This window comes from Typopeltis vanoorti, chromosome 13, assembly GCF_054136105.1.
Source record: "Typopeltis vanoorti isolate ZY-2024b chromosome 13, IOZ_Tvanoo_1.0, whole genome shotgun sequence".
Taxonomy (NCBI): domain Eukaryota; kingdom Metazoa; phylum Arthropoda; class Arachnida; order Uropygi; family Thelyphonidae; genus Typopeltis; species Typopeltis vanoorti.
This window is the reverse complement of record NC_143561.1, coordinates 77,947,849-77,964,851: the sequence shown is the minus strand read 5'-3', so window position 1 is coordinate 77,964,851 and position 17,003 is coordinate 77,947,849. Positions and strand designations below refer to the sequence as shown.

The following is a 17,003-nucleotide window of genomic DNA, read 5'->3' as shown; positions in this document are numbered from 1 at the left end:
ATCAAAAATAAGTTATCAATTAACATTTTCAAAGAAGCCTATGGATGAATCTGCTTAAGCGTAAATGTCAAAAAGATAAGTTCTTCACCAGCTGCTTCAGTGCAAGTATCTATTATTCAGTTGGATGGAGAATCCCTGGAAAATGTGAACCATTTCCACTATCTTGGCAGTCATTTCTCAGCAAATGCTGACATTAATCAGGAAATTCAGTGTCACTTGAAATGTGCTAGTGCTACTTTTGGACATTCAAGAAAATGGGTTATTAACTGAGACATCCACATTGTAACTAACACATATGGTTTATAGGACTGTTGTCATCCTGCCTTTGCTAGATGGTTGTGAAACTTGGACCATATACTATGACACCTAAAAATAAAAAATAAAAAAATTGAGAATACACCACCACACTGTTTTCAAGAATCCTCAAAATTAATTGGAAATATAGCTGCAACTAATATTAGTGTTTTGATTTCTAATTGCACAAGATATTGAGACAAAAGTTATCCATTGCCAACTTTATTAGACTTGTGATATTACTCACATGTTGGCCTGGTTGGCAGAGTGGTTAACACATATATCTACTTTCTAACCATGTTTGTGATCAACCTTAAGTGTGAGATTAATTTCATTGTCTGGCTTGAGACCACTGAAATGACTTGAAAAATTTCCATGTTTGGTCTCTGGAGCAGGTATCCAGATTACATAAGAAAAAATAAATAAATAAAAATAAAAAAAGTATAAAATTAAAAAAAAAATCCTTAGCCTGCCTACAGCACTAATGTATTAATGAACTACAGGCTTTTGTGGGTAAGCACCACATAAAACAAAATACCTGCCTTTGAAAACAAATCTTTTTGAACTGAAAGAGGACTAAAGAACAAAAGAGGGGAAATAAGTCCAGAATAATAACCTCAAGGCAAAAATTTAAGGAAATGTAACTTCAGCACAAACAACCAGAAGGTGCTTGTTCTAGCTAGCAGTTCTAGACACTCTCAGTATTTTGAAACTATATGATGTGCCACAGAAACTAAAAATAATAAAAAAAAAAAGCATCAGATCCTACATGTTCCTGAAATCCTGTAATTGTCTTCTTGAAGCATATCACCACTGTGGAGGGTCATACAGACTTCACATGAGCCATTTGTGGATCATCAGTAGCTGTTCAGAAGACATTTGTATTAATTTGTGAATGATTGTCAAATGATAATGATTCTCCACATGGCTCATAGCACACACATTCAGATGCATTCATTGCTTGATAGACTTGTGAAAATGTCAAGTTTGCAAATACAGTAAAATCTCGATTTAGCAGACCCCAATTCAACGGATTTTGGATTTAAATTTGACAAATAAATACAGATAATGAAATAATTAATAAAAAAATAAATGTGATGATTAATCGGAAGCAATCGGCAGTGTTTATAAATTGCATCTTCAGATACATTCGCCTATTTTCGTGATATTTCGTACGTAATAGTTCGCACGTTTGCATGTTTTTTGGTTTGGTAGCATAGCGTCAGTAGCGTGGCTAGAGCAGAATGTGGTATTTAGGCTTTTGCTGGAGTAATTTTTAGTTAAACCGTTATTAATCATTATTAATATCAGTTTAGTATGTCTGGTGTTAAAAGAAAACGAGTAAACTTGACGATAGCACAGAAACTTGAGTTAAAAAGTAAGTTAGAAAGTGGTGCATCTGTTGCTTATATTTGTGAACTTTATGGAGTGAAAAAGCAAACAGTTTCGGAAATACGCAAAAATAAAGACAAACTTACTCGGTTTTCGCTAAAATATAGCATTGAGAGCACCAAAAGTTGGCCAAGCATAATAATTTAGGAGTTTACAAGTGGTTCGTTCAACAGCAGTCTAGTGGCGTTGTTGTTCGTGGTGTAAGGTCGGCTGCTGAAAAACTGGCACATCACATGGGCATACAGTTCCAGGTGAGTGATGGGTAGCTTTGACGCTTTCATAAACGTCATGGCATTACGAACAGGCAACATGTGATGAAGCATTCATTCACCACATGTTACCTCTTCACCGATATTGAACAAGTTGAGCCCTTCAGAAAATACATCAATGAAGTCATTAAATCTGAGGGTCTTATTTTGTCTCAAGTTTATAATGCAGATGAGGCCAACCTGTTCTATTGTGTTGTTCCTGAAAATACCCTTGCAAACAAACATGAGATTAGCACACCTGATCACAAATTAAACAAGGAGTTCATTTCATCCTTACTTTGTGCTAATGCCGATGGTAGTCGGAAGAGCACGAAAGCCTCGCTCTTTGAAGAATGTTATGAACTTCATCTATTCCAGCTCAAGGAATGCCTGGTTTCCAAGTGACATTTTTTCCGACTGGTTTTTCAGTGACTTCATACCTGAAGTGCAAAACTACCAAGAAGAGGTCCTGAAAATCTCCCCTGAAGATGTAAAAGCTGTTTTACTTCTTGATAATGCATCAGCCCATCCAAATGCTTTAGAAGTTGGTTAGTAGGAATGGAAGAATAAAATGTATCTTCCTTCCTCCAAACACTTCTATAATACAGCCTATAGACCATGGAGTCACTGTTGCTTGCAAGAGGTTGTATGAGAAGAAGTTTCTTGAAGAGGTTATTCTTGAAGAACGATCCCAAAGAAGATACAAGAGGAGCCAGGACACTTCAAAATTTGTATGCATACAACATGAAGTCTGCCATCTTTAATTTTGCTGCCACTTGGATTGGCTAATGGCTGGACCAATTACTGAAAAGGAGTGAACCAGAATACGATTTCAGAGGTTTGGAAACCTCTGATTTCCGTGAAACTTTGATGCGAGCTGGTGATAATGTTAGTGAGAATGACATTGAACAATGGCTAGACATCGTTCAGTGCTACCAAATTCTCAGCCAGGAAGAGATTGCTGAAGATGTTCAAAAGGGCGATCAGGAGGTTGACAACGAAGAAGAAGAAGCGATTCCAGCTGGTCCGAAACTTTCGGTGATAAGAGAACACATGGATGACATCATCTCATTCATAGACGCATATTCAGATCCAGAAATGATTGCTTATTACGAACATTTTCAGCATTTTCAATCATTAATTATTAAGAAACGGTATAAAAGTGGAAAGCAACTGAAACTTGGTGCTTTTTTCGAGCCCAATCCTCAGTAAAATGGTACAGTATTTACATAAAAATGTTCTCATTAAAATATTTTAATACTGCACCACTGAAAGTGTTTTATTTTCAAAACTATTCCTAAGATTTGCAATTTAATGGACTTTCCATTTTACGGAAACTCTTAGCCCCTAATAGTCCGTTAAATCGAGATTTTACTGTATAAGCATTACTTTATGCTAATATTATGTTAGTCTAGTTTCATTAACTTCCAGACTGCATCTGTTAATAACAGTATACACATAACCTCAGTAACTAAATTTATATATAGTCTACTATTTTTTTTATAATAATATATAAATACAATTTTTGTTACAATTAATAAATTGTAACAGAAATTTATGTATTTCAATTGCAACAGATAATCTGTTATCTTCCTTCCGGCAAATTATTATTTAGAATATTTACAATACTTAAAAGACATCTATTTTCAACTATTTAGCCTAAGCTATCCTTCTGGGTCCATTATATTAATGATATTTTTGCCATCTAACCAATAAAATTTTTCATGAGAGAAAAAAAAGAATACCGGTTATCCTTAATAATTTTCTTAGTCATTTGAATGATATAGTATTTGCACACGTTATTCTTCATGCTAGTTTGTAGGTTGATCTCCACGAATGCATGATATTAAGATGCAGTTTCATTCATTCTTTTATATTCAGCATTTTGTGTTTGTCCTCTCTTCTCTGGTTAGTTCTGTTTTGATGTAAATAAGTCATCCTATAAAGCTTAAGATATTATTACTATTGTATTGTTTATGTGAATTTCACTTATAAAATATTATGGCCTAAGATGTTTTTTCTATTTTTTAATTAATAATTTTTATATCTTTTATTTATTTTTTACATAGTCCATAAACCCTACTTTAGAGACCAAACATGGAACTTTTTTAAACCACTTCAAGCCTCAAATAAGCAGTGTGGTAGTCTCACACTGAGAATGAAATTCATCTCCCACCTAAAGACAATTGCAAACATCCATGTTTGCAATTGTCTTTAGGTGGGAGATGAATTGGAGAAGGAAAATGGGAGAAGAGGAATGTGTTGCAGGATTCGAACCTGCAACCTGTTGTTAGAACAGCGGATATGCTAACCACTTGGCCAACCAGACTGGCAAAAACTGTATTTTATATATATAGCAAAGTAATAGATAAATAAATAAATATGCATTCAGTATATTTATTTTCAGTACATGGCAGGAAGGGTGAAAACGAGCAGGTGAGGGGTTGCCTTGGAAATTGTGTAAGAGTGTGATTAACAAGCATGTTAGGACCAGGTTTTTTGTTTGGAGGGGGTGGGGGTGAATAAATTTGAGAAGTATGATTGATATTGTGTGAATAATGGATCTCCCACAAAGTCTTTTGACTCCATGGAGATATCTGTATAATAATAATAAAATAACATATATATCCAGGTGTTTATTGGCTATGGTGCAATTGCCAGTCATCTTAGGGCAAATAGAAAAATCAATTGAACAACATATTGAAGAACATGTTTGAGATATTGAATACCATAGGAGTGAAACCTCAGCTTTGTCATCACATGTGCTCTCTCTCTCTCTGCAGCTGACCCACAAGACACATCGCAAATGAGACATCGAGTTTTATAGGATAAATCAGAACTATTACACTTTGCTGTGATACAGCAGAGAGAAAAATCTCTGAGTCTCTGGAAATGGCATTAAATCCTAAACATCTAATGATTTAGGATCTAATGAGTACATCCTGGCCTTCATTAGCCAAACACATTCACATGAATGTGTAAACATGCACAATGTTCTGAACATTTAGAAATATTTTAAAATAACATCGGTCTCTTCTATAACTGCATAATAGTTTTCACCTTTGTTAGTTCTTACTGTTTTGTCTGCTAATTTACAAGTTTGTATGTAAGTTTTAAAAAAGGTATATCGTGAGTAGACATATCAATACAAAATTAATAACGGAAAAAACTCACATTATTTTCAGATTATTTAATAGTATAATTTTTGCCTATGTGTCACAGGCATCTTCAGTACATTAAGCTCAAATTAAACAACTGACAATTCCAAAAAGCGCCACTTAAGTAGCTGGTGTAAGATAACTAAAAAGGTCAATAACTTTCCTAAAAAAAAATAATAATAATAAAAATTAATAAATAAATAAATAAATTAAATAAATAAAAGAATAAAAAATAATTAAAAAAATCAATACAATAAAAAGTTAGGAAAGATTAGCTGATTTGTAAAGTACTATCTCCCATAAAGGGGATAGACGTAAGCCGTAGGATCTGTTTAAGTTAGGAGAAGTAGAGTTTTACATGTTTCTTTATAAAGGCGTTCCATGAGAAACTGACTTTTGTGAAGAACTCTTGTCTTTCTCCAATGAACTCTGTGTCTAGTGAAGATGGCATGTTCTGCAAGTCCAGACTTTTCAGGTTTAAAGTATTCAATATAAGATTGGTGTTCTTCTAGCCGAATAGAGGCAGATCTTCCCGTTTGTCCGAAATAAGATAATCCACAAGAGCACGGAACCTGGTAGACGCCTGGATGATTAAGATGTGGAAGCTTGTCCTTAGGAGAAGTGAGAAAGGTGGAGATTTTTCTAAACGGTCGAAAGGCAACAAAAATATTCAGTGGTTTTAAAACTTTTGTTATACATTCACTGATGCCTTGTACATAAGGGATAGTAATGTGCGTTATTTCTTATGTATTTGAAGAAGACATATTAAAACTACTCAAAGTTCTTTTAATGAAGCAATTCTTATAACCATTAGATAGAAAGGAAGAAGTTATATATTGTAGTTCTTTCTGTAAAAGACCATGCGGAATCTCATCACCATCCCAGTCAAAAGGCAGGAACTATTAAAACACTGGTTCATCGGGCCCACTCCTTTTGTTCTTCAGACGATATTTTACAGAAAGAACTACAATATATAACTTCTTCCTTTCTATCTAATGGTTATAAGAATTGCTTCATTAAAAGAAGTTTGAGTAGTTTTAATATGTCTTCCTCTTCAAACACAGAAGAAATAATGTGCATTACTATCCCTTATGTACAAGGCATCAGTGAACGTATAACAAAAGTTTTAAAACCACCGAATATTTTTGTTGCCTTTCGACCATTTAGAAAAATCTCCACCTTTCTCACTTCTCCTAAGGACAAGCTTCCACATCTTAATCATCCAGGTGTCTACCAGATTCCGTGCTCTTGTGAATTATCTTATTTCGGACAAACGGGAAGATCTGCCTCTGTTCGGCTAGAAGAACACCAATCTTATATTGAATACTTTAAACCTGAAAAGTCTGGACTTGCAGAACATGCCATCTTCACTAGACACAGAGTTCATTGGAGAAAGACAAGAGCTCTTCACAAAAGTCAGTTTCTCATGGAACGCCTTTATAAAGAAACATGTGAAACTCTACTTCTCCTAACTTAAACAGATCCTACGGCTTACGTCTATCCCCTTTATGGGAGATAGTACTTTACAAATCAGCTAATCTTTCCTAACTTTTTATTGTATTGATCTTTTTAATTATTTTTTATTCTTTTATTTATTTATTTATTTTATTTTATTTATTTATTTATTAATTTTTATTATTATTTTTTTTTTAGGAAAGTTATTGACCTTTTTAGTTATCTTACACCAGCTACTTAGGTGGCGCTTTTTGGATTTTTCAGTTATTGTTTAATTTGAGCTTAATGTACTTAAGATGCCTGTGACACACAGGTGAAAATTATACTATTAAATAATCTTTGTACGTGAGTTTTTTTTGTATGTTTACATACAAACTTGCTAGTCTGTGTACTTTTTTTACATTGAAAGTCTCAAATAATGTCACAAAGTGGTTCCAATTTTTGACTTAATAGTATCTTTTTCCCTATATTCTTTTCTAGTAACTATGATAAATATTTTGAGAGATTATATGTTGGCAAATCATTAACATACATATAGCTTTTTTTTTCTGTTATATTAATAGAAAATCACTTTCTTATAGTCTCCAACATCACTGAAGATAACATTCCGGCAACTTCAGAATGGCTCAAAATTAACACTACAGGAAGCATTAAAAATGGAATATAGACTTTCTCAAAGGTTTATGAAAGATCATGATTTTTTTGAAGGTGTACGAGCAGGTAACTTTTTTTCTTTTCTTTACTTTTTTTTTTTTTTAACTTTTGTGTTTAAATGGAATACAAAGTACTAGACAGTACTATTGAAATTGTGACATCTTATGTTGATTGAAGATGCAAGTGGGAGGGCTACGTACAATTTGGCTAACACAATAGAAAAAATAAAGGAAGGAAGAATGAAACTTATCTTCTTTATACTTACCAGCCTTTCCATTCCACAAAGGGGATAGATGACTCTTTTAAACCATAATTTTTTGGAAACTGGCAAGCAATCTTCAACCTTTGCTAGAGTTGACTGATCTATGGTGTTTTAGATAAAAGGTGATGTCCTCCATCCTATCTGTCATTTATTTGTATGTTTGTGTGTGTTCTAATGATCAGATTTGCTTTCAAAATTTAAAACCTTGGCTGCTTCCCAAAAAATGCATGCTTACATGACTCTAAAATGGTTTTTGTTCCTTGTTGTATCTTCTCTGCTGATATTATGTAACTAGCAGTGAAATATTAAAGGCAAGAAATTTTTTTTTCTGTATGTATTAAACTGTTATTTATTTTTGGAGACAGTATCTTGTGTTTCACAGATTAACAAAAATTATGAAGTATTTTCTTCTACAACTGTAAATTTTCTTTTCCAAACCATTCTTTGTTGGGTTTTTGATAACCTTGCTAATACAGCTCGATTCTATCTTATTTCTTCATAAAGAAGGGGGGGGGGGAAATCATTGCTCTAATTCTCACTTTTGATAATAGCCAACCTCTAGGCAAGATGAGATTTTTCTTCATGCAATAATTTAATTTTAGATCTTGCAAAGACATCAGGCTTTAATGACTCCAGTATTTCGTATGTCTCTGTGACATATGAATACTGGAACTTGCATACAGGCAACACAAAGGAAATTATTTTAAAATGAAAAATCCTAGGATAGGTGCTCTCTGTGGATGTTAGTATGTAGTCATAGTTGTTGTTCAGGAGCTCCTAACATTGCAGATTTCCATCTGGTAGAATTTCATACATCCTTATTTATTCAGTTTAAAGTGGTTATGATTAAAAAAAAAAAAGTGGATGGGGGGGGATGCTCTCATGTTTATATTTACTATAGTGAAGTATAGTTATTTCTTTTCGTTTGATACTATGGACAGTGTGCATAATGTCCAAGAGGTTAAGAAAAATTGGCAAAGAGAAACTTGGAGAAGAACAAGCTGGATTCAGGCCAAATAGTGGATGTCAGGATCAGATTTTCACTTGATAACAAACAGGTGAAAAAAATCAAAAAAATATGTGGAAAGTTCATATGACAAAGAGCCAACAGAAAAGCTGTTCAGAATGTGTTGGGGGGGGGGGGGGTATTTTTTATACTTTCTTTCTCATGCATGCAGTCTTGTCATTTGTGCCATTAGTAAATTACTCCCTCCATTCTGAGTAGTTTAACTCATCATCATCATCAAATTCCTGACAGGGGTGTACAGGACATGATAGTACTACATTAAAAATTTACATCATTACTAACTTCCTATCTACAATTTTCCTCCAAATCAGTCTGTTACTTGTCAAGACTCCAACATTACCAGATCTTATGTTTCTATCGTCTAAGGCACTTTGTACCGTATCAATCTACCAATATCTTGGTCTTCTTCTGGGTCGTTTTCCTGCCAACCAGGCAGAGAACACTTGTTTTGCCAATCTTTCCTCGCCCATTCTGTTTAAGTGACCATACCACCTGAGATTAGCTCTGCTAACGCATTCCTGGATGCTGACAATGTCAAGTTCTTTCCTAATATCCTCATTTTCAATATGGTATTGCCATTGATGCCATCTGTTCACACCTCTAATCTTTCTCAGGACTCTCATATCTGGTCTCTAGTCTTTGGTCAAGTGTTTTACTTCTGACACAGCTCTTAGATCCATAAGTTAAAACTGGTTTGAACACTGTATACAACTAATTTAGTGTTCCGACTGATTTCTCTCTTATTCCATATGAATTTATTCAATTGACTTCCTACCATACCAGCTTTGTTGATTCTGTTGTCTATTTCCATATTTAATTTACCAACTACACTATAAATCGTGCCTAAGTAGCTGAAATGTTTTACTTGTTCCACAGGTTCTCCGTTCACAACACAGTTAACATTTTCAACAATTCTGCCTATTTTCATTGTCTTTGTATTTTTATTGCTGACCTTCATGCTATATCTATTACAACAGTTATTCAATTTAGTCAGGGAATCTTGCAGACTTGTAGCAGTTTTATTTAGAAATATAACATCGTTCGCATAAAGCAAAGATCTGCCATTAACATCTCCAATTATGATATCATGTTTAATACCACTTTCCTTCATAATGTGATCCATATGGATAATGAATAACAGAGGATGATAATGTACATCCTTGTCTCACACTAGATTTAACATTAAACCATCTTCCCATACTTCCTTCAATTCTAACTGCTGACTTGCAACTCAAATAGAGACTAAATATTGTTTGATATAATGCCCCATCGATACCATATAACTGTAGCGTATTGAATAGCTTCTCTCTTGGCACCTTGACATATGCCTTTTCCAAATCGATAAAACTTAAATACAGATCTTTGTTATATTCCCATGATTTCTCCACTATTTGTCGTAAAGTTGACAGCCTCTATTTGGCCTGAATCCAGCTTGTTCTTCACCAAGCTTTTCTTCCACAATTCTTCTCAACCGTTTCTCAAGTATACTTGCATAAATCTTGCCTGGAACACTCAGTAGGGATATAATTCCTAAATTCTCTGTAATTCTCACATTCAGTTTTATTTCCCTTCTTATATATGGGTACTATTAGAGCTCTACTCCAATCATCAGGCATTCGTCCCTCTGTCCAGGCCTTCTGAACTATGCAGGTGCAGCCACCATAAGACTTTTATACCACCACACCTCAGCACTTCTGGTCGAATATTCATCTACTTCTGATGCCTTTCCACATTTCAAGCTTTGATGGCTTTTTCTAATTCAGGTATGGATATGTATTCCTGACTGTATGCCTGGTCAGTGTTTTTTAACACTGTGCTGTCATCACTGCTTGTTTCATTTAGCAGTTTTTCAAAGTAATTACTCCATACTTCAAGGATATCTTTTTCTCCTGTTTTCATGTCACCTTTATCATCTCTAACTCCTTTTACAGCACTCTTTCCTCCATTTCTAAGCTTCTTCAACAACCTCCAGAATATTTTACCACCTTCTTGATATTTATTTTCTATGTTCTTGCCCAAGTCCTCCCATGACTTCTGTTTAGCTAGTTTTACAGAGTGTTTAGCTTTCTTACATTTGTCTCTGTATTCTCTAAGAGCACAAGCTGACTTATTTGCAGGAACTTTTGATATGCTTTCTTCTTTTCCTTCACTGCCTCTTTAACTTCCTGTGTCCACCATGGAATTCTGATTTTTCTATCCTTGCAGACAACCTCACCACATGCCTCTCTGGCTGAATCGATCAGGATTTTCTTCAAGGTTTGCCACTGAATCTCCAAGGTTTGGTTCTTGTTCTCAAACTCTTTCATTTTTTCTTCAATAATCTTTGTGTATGTTAGACTACAGTTCACATCTGAGAGCTGCTCAACTTTGATTCGCTTTAAAACTTTCTTGCATGTTATTTTTTTCAACATGAAATTCAATTTTATCCTGCTCAAGACTAAATTGTGATCACTTCCAATTTCAAATCCTCTACACTCTGCGATGTTTTCTCCCTGGTGCAAAACACCAATTGACAATAACATAGTCAATGAGACATTTTTTATTCCTTGCCTCTTCTCTCCATTTGAATTTGTGCTAATTTTTATGTTGGAACACGTTATTAGTAATAACCAGTCCATCCCCTGAGCAAAAATCCAACAAGTATTTGCCATTATTATTAGCTTTGCTCTTTTCTCCAAATTTTCCCAAAACCTTTTTTGTAAGTCTGACAATCACTTCCTACTCTGCTATTTAGATCCCTAACAAGGACCAACTTTTCCTTTTTCATTGTGTCAGTAGCTTTCTCTACAGCCTCAAAAAATTCCTTCACTTTTACCTTAATAGAGCCTTCTGTAAGACCATAGGCACAAATACGTCTCATTGTCCAGTTCCCCATTTTGATATTTGCCCACATCACTCTACTTGAGATTGCCTGCCATTCAAGAAGATTAGCCTTGTATTTAGTGTTGAATACTATGGCTACTCCTTCTTTTCCTTGATTGTCATTGCCTGAATATAACATTTTTGTATTTATTGCTCAGAAAGATCTCACCAATCTTTTTTGTTTGTCAATCTGGTACTTATCTAGCTCCTTAGCTAGCTCCATTTCTTTGCCATTGAGGCTTCTTATGTTGATAGTACCAATCTTTAACTCTGGTGATGTCAAGTTTAGGTGTGTTTTCAGATTTGTTCCAGTAGTTGATTTTTCGCTGTTTGCCCTGGTTCCCTGGCAAAAACAAAGGGGGCCTTGTTTAACCAGGCGACGTGCCAGCTGGCATGAAATTTTGTCATGTTGTACCATCATTTTGTATTTTGGTTTAAGCCAAGAAGAATATAATTTGGTCAGCTAAATCCCAAATTGCCAGCCCATCCTCGTTCGTTCAGTATCCAAGTAGACACCCAACAGGGTGCACCACAAGAAGGTGAGGATTGGACATTAAGTCAGAAGCCCTGGTCGGTTCTCTGCATTCCTTTAAAGGCTATGTGGAGGTCTCCTCTCAGTTAAACAGCTTTGACCCTTAAGCACTCCTTAATTTAACTTGTTAAACTAGTAAGAGTAGTTTAACTCTTAATTTTGAAATAAAAAGTAAACACCTGAAACTAAATTCCAAATTAACTTTGTCCCCAATCATATCGCAGGATATACATATATACATCTTATCTTCTAAATTAATGTATTAACCATTCTACTCATTAACAGATTGAGTCTTCAGACACTCTTTATAACCAAACCAAACATCTTTTATTTACCAAAAAAAAAATGCAAACACAGGCAGTCCCTAACTTATTTAAATTCGGACTTAAAAGAGGTTATCCTGAAAGGGGTGTGAAAAAAAAATTGAGTTATAAAAAGTTTACTTACCTCATATATGTTACTTGCATGCTATCTAAGAGCAGTCATCTACAAAGCAGACAGCCTGTGCAGTGTATGTACGCATACACCTTCCTTAATGGACATGCAGTGTATTTGTATTCGTATGATTTCATAATTTTTAGTAGAGTAGTTGGGGTAATAAATTAGAACAGGTGCAGACATACATATACCTCGGACACTTGATCACAGAGAATGGCAGGACAGAAGATGAAATTAGAAAAAGGATTGAAATTGCAAGGTTAACTTTTAACAGGATGAAAAATCTGACATCTAGAGAATTAAATCTGAAAACAAGACTAAGAATCTTTAAATGCTACATATGGTCCACATTATTATATGGAGTAGTAGAGACATGGACACTCTTTAATCTGAGTGTGAAAAAACTGGGGGCCTTTGAAATGTGGATGCTGTGAAGAATTATGAGGATATCATGAAAAGACAAAAAGGCAAATGAAGAGGTACTAGAGATGGTAGACGTAAACAGCAGCCTGATGAAAGAAATTAAAAAGAGAAAAGTCAGCTATTTTGGACATATTCTGAGACATAACTGCCTACAAAGGACACTTCTCGAAGGAACTGTTGAGGGAAAGAGAAGGAGAGGAAGACAAAGACTGGAGTGACGAAAAATATGAAGACTGTTCCTATCTCTCATATGAGGAATGCACAGAGAGAGAGGTGCAAAATACGACCTGGTGGAGACACATGGTAATCAATTTCCTGGAGGGAGAAGACACCTGACAGGACAGTTGGGGTAGAGTACAGTGACTGGGGAAAAAAAAAAACAGAAATGGGAAAAAAGTGAACCCATGCTTAATTGTATACCAGAATTGATCTAGAGATGAAAATTATAAAGGTAAAAAAAAGTAATTATCTGGTACTCATCTGATAATTATCTTTTAAAACTTTTTCAGCTAAGTGAATAATGTGTCCTACTGCATATTTAGAAGCTTTCAAAGTTGATTTTTCTGTCAGCAAGCATTAAAAATATCTTTACTGTAAGTTTCCTCTTGCTATGCACGCACGCACACATACTCTCTCTCTCTCTCTCTCTCTCGAACATGATGATTCTAATGTAATGCTTTTTCATCATGAAAATTTGCTGTATAACTCTGGTAAAGACATTTTTAATGCCAATATGAAGTTGGACAAATCACTTGTGGGGTGGATCTTTAATGCCTCATGGTCTTAAAAGTCCAAAGAGAAATAAATGACACTTATAGCCTATTATCAAGAGCATAGAAGTCACATTCAGTCATCTCTTGATAATTTCATAATGATAGGCTGAACAACTAAATTAAACATCTTTTTTTTTTCCTATTTTCTCATACTATTTATACTTCATTATATTACTTTGCATGAATAGTTACATACTGAAATCTAATTTGTGTGTGTGCATCCTGTGAATGAAACTAACAGAAATATCTTTAAACATGTTCATGCACTATCATATATACATAAGCAACAAGGGGTGATTACCAGATGAGGGGGTGAAATCTGTCTTACATAAAATTTGTGTTTAAACATGTTCATGCACTATCATATATACATAAGCAACAAGGGATGATTACCAGATGAGGGGGTGAAATCTAACTTACATAAAATTTGCCAATTGTAACTCTTATGTAAATCAGGAATTGTTTGTACATACAACATAAAATCAGTATAATTTAACTATACAAGCACCAATATATTCTTTAGATCACAACTTCCTTACAGTTACATAATATAAGTTATTATCCCTTAGGGACAAAACTTCTGGAACTTTAGTCTCCTACCTCCTACAGAACTTTCATTCTTTCTTGAATTCACACCCAACACAAGAACTGCTTTCTTCCTGTTTAACAGTAACATAAAGCATTTAAATTTTTCCTGCATCCTATTACAGAATACTTGAACACAGTATATCTTGTTTTCATTCAGTGACTTAATTCACTTTATATATGAAAGTCATGGCAAGCTCCTTCACTGAATGAACGACTAAAACTACATCAACAGTTTCATCACTTACTGAATTTACTTTCTGTATGAAAGTTTCAACATCTTTTGTTGAAGAAATAAGTAAAACTATATCAATAGCTTCAAGTTACTCTTCAAACTGAGAACTAATTCTATTTCTACATGAACTGGAAAGCAATACGTGCAGTTTCTTTCATTTTAACTGATTTCCTATATATATCAGGATTAGTAACTATAATAAACTCCACACTTATCTCTCTTTTAAAGAGTTTCCATTCTCAGTCATCCATTTTTAACTTTTCTTCTAATTTCTGTTCATCATCATTGTGATTATTATCAAATTACTGACATGTATCCTCATGGGGTGTACAAGTCATTTCTTTTCAGTTTTCATATATGGAAATCACAGTAACTGCACAATTCTCCTCCAACTGTTTTCTGTTTTTCCTTTTTTGAACAGCTGAACACAGTGATGTCCATTAATGTTCTCTTCAGTCTGTGCATGCCAAAAATACAGTAGAGCAACTTCTGCTTGATCAACCATTATTCATAGGTTACAGTGCTGTTCTTGAAATGGCAATAAGTTCCATTTCAAGTGCAGAAAAGCTATTTAATTCTAAATTCAAAAAGAAAGTAGCAGAAATTATGACAGTTATTCATTTCTTGATCTTTTATGTAAAACATTTCAACAATTATAGCACAGTTAAACATTCACGTGTGTGCCACAGTAAAAAAAAAAATATATATATATATACTTATTTTACAAATATTTCATTTTACATATTATAAGACATCATCAGTAAAGTAGTGCAGTACCTGTGCCAAATTGAATCCCTCTGTACAAGTAATTGCCCATTAAGTTAAAACTATTCACCTAAAATAATAATTAATCAAATTAATTATTATGATACAATCTATTTAGCACAATTGAGTATGGCAATTTCTCAAACTTTTGGGATAGTAAGGCAGCCAGAATAGCTGTTGTAATAGATATGGTATGAAGGTCAGCAATAAAAAGACAAAGACAATGAAAATAGGCAGAATCATTGAAAATGTCAACTGTGTTGTGAATGGAGAACCTGTGGAACAAGTAAAACATTTCAGCTACTTAGGCACAATTTTTACTGAAGATGGTAAACTAAATATAGAAATAGACAACAGAATCAGCAAAGCTGGTATCGTGGGAAGTCAATTGAATAAATTCATATGGAATAAGAAAGAAATTAGTCGGAACACTAAATTAGCTGTATACAAGACTGTGTTCAAACCAATTTTAACGTATGGATCTGAGAGCTGGGTCAGAAGTAAAACACTTGACCAAAGACTAGAGACCGCAGATATGAGAGTCCTGAGAAAGATTAGAGGCGTGAACAGATGGCATCAATGGCAATATCATATTCAAAATGAGGATATTAGGAAAGAACTTGACATTGTCAGCATCCAGGAATGCGTTAGCAGAGCTAATCTCAGGTGGTATGGTCACTTAAATAGAATGGGAGAGGAAAGATTAGCAAAACAAGTGTTCTCTGCCAGGTTGGCAGGAAAACGACCCAGAGGAAGACCAAGATATAGGTGGATTGATACGGTACAAAGTGCCTTAGATGATAGAAATATAAGATCTGATAATGTTGGAGTCTTGACAAGTAACAGACTGATTTGGAGGAAAATTGTAGATAGGAAGTTAGTAATGATGTAATTTTTTCATGTAGTACTGTCATATCCTGTACACCCCTTGAGGGTACATGGCAGGAATTTGATGATGATGATGATGATGATGAAGGCAGCCATTACAATTAAGGTTCAGTCTATGAAGCAGAGCTTCAGTACTTTCTTTGAATATCTTTTCATATCTGTATATAGATCTGTGTAAAAGCTTTGTGTTTTCCCGTTGGATCTTATGGTTTGCATTTTCAATTCCATGCTGTGTCAGATCCAATTTGTGCAGCTTGATGAGTCAGATCTCGTCTTGATGTTCAGAAATATGTTTATAGACTGATTTTCCTGCTTGCCCATAGTATGGGAAATTGCATGAACTTAGAACTTGGTGTACTCCAGGTAGCATCATTGTTGAGAGTTATCTTTTGGATAGGGTAATAGATTATGAATTTGGTTAATGGGTTTGAAGGTAGCAGTGAGTTGGGTTGTTTTTTTCAACAGTACTTTCTTTGAATATCTTTTCATATCTGTATATAGATCTGTGTAAAAGCTTTGTGTTTTCCCGTTGGATCTTATGGTTTGCATTTTCAATTCCATGCTGTGTCAGATCCAATTTGTGCAGCTTGATGAGTCAGATCTCGTCTTGATGTTCAGAAATATGTTTATAGACTGATTTTCCTGCTTGCCCATAGTATGGGAAATTGCATGAACTTAGAACTTGGTGTACTCCAGGTAGCATCATTGTTGAGAGTTATCTTTTGGATAGGGTAATAGATTATGAATTTGGTTAATGGGTTTGAAGGTAGCAGTGAGTTGGGTTGTTTTTTTATAATCTTTGCTGCTCATTCATAGATACATGTGGCGTAAAATATGGGCATCCTGCAATTCTTTTTCTCCTCTTGGATGTTGTCTTGAAGTGGGGTTAACTATTTTTTGTGTTGTTCTTGTGTTGAATCCATTTGGTAGAGTTCTTGTGTTGAATCCATTTGAGCTGTTTGTTTAATGGTTTCCAATTCCTGTTTGAGCAACATCCAAGTGAAGAAGTAGA

General features: G+C 34.5%; 1 protein-coding gene across 3 annotated transcripts in view; it reads left to right on the top strand.

Moving 5' to 3' along the window:
* Hibch (3-hydroxyisobutyryl-CoA hydrolase) overlaps window positions 1-17,003 on the top strand; it is a 168,350-nt gene that overhangs the window by 138,549 nt on the left and 12,798 nt on the right. For all 3 annotated transcript variants that reach the window (XM_090403240.1, XM_090403241.1, XM_090403243.1), the window contains exon 12: window positions 7,129-7,267. In XM_090403240.1, the coding sequence (XP_090259366.1) occupies window positions 7,129-7,267 (139 nt within the window). The remainder of the gene's footprint in view (window positions 1-7,128; window positions 7,268-17,003) is intronic.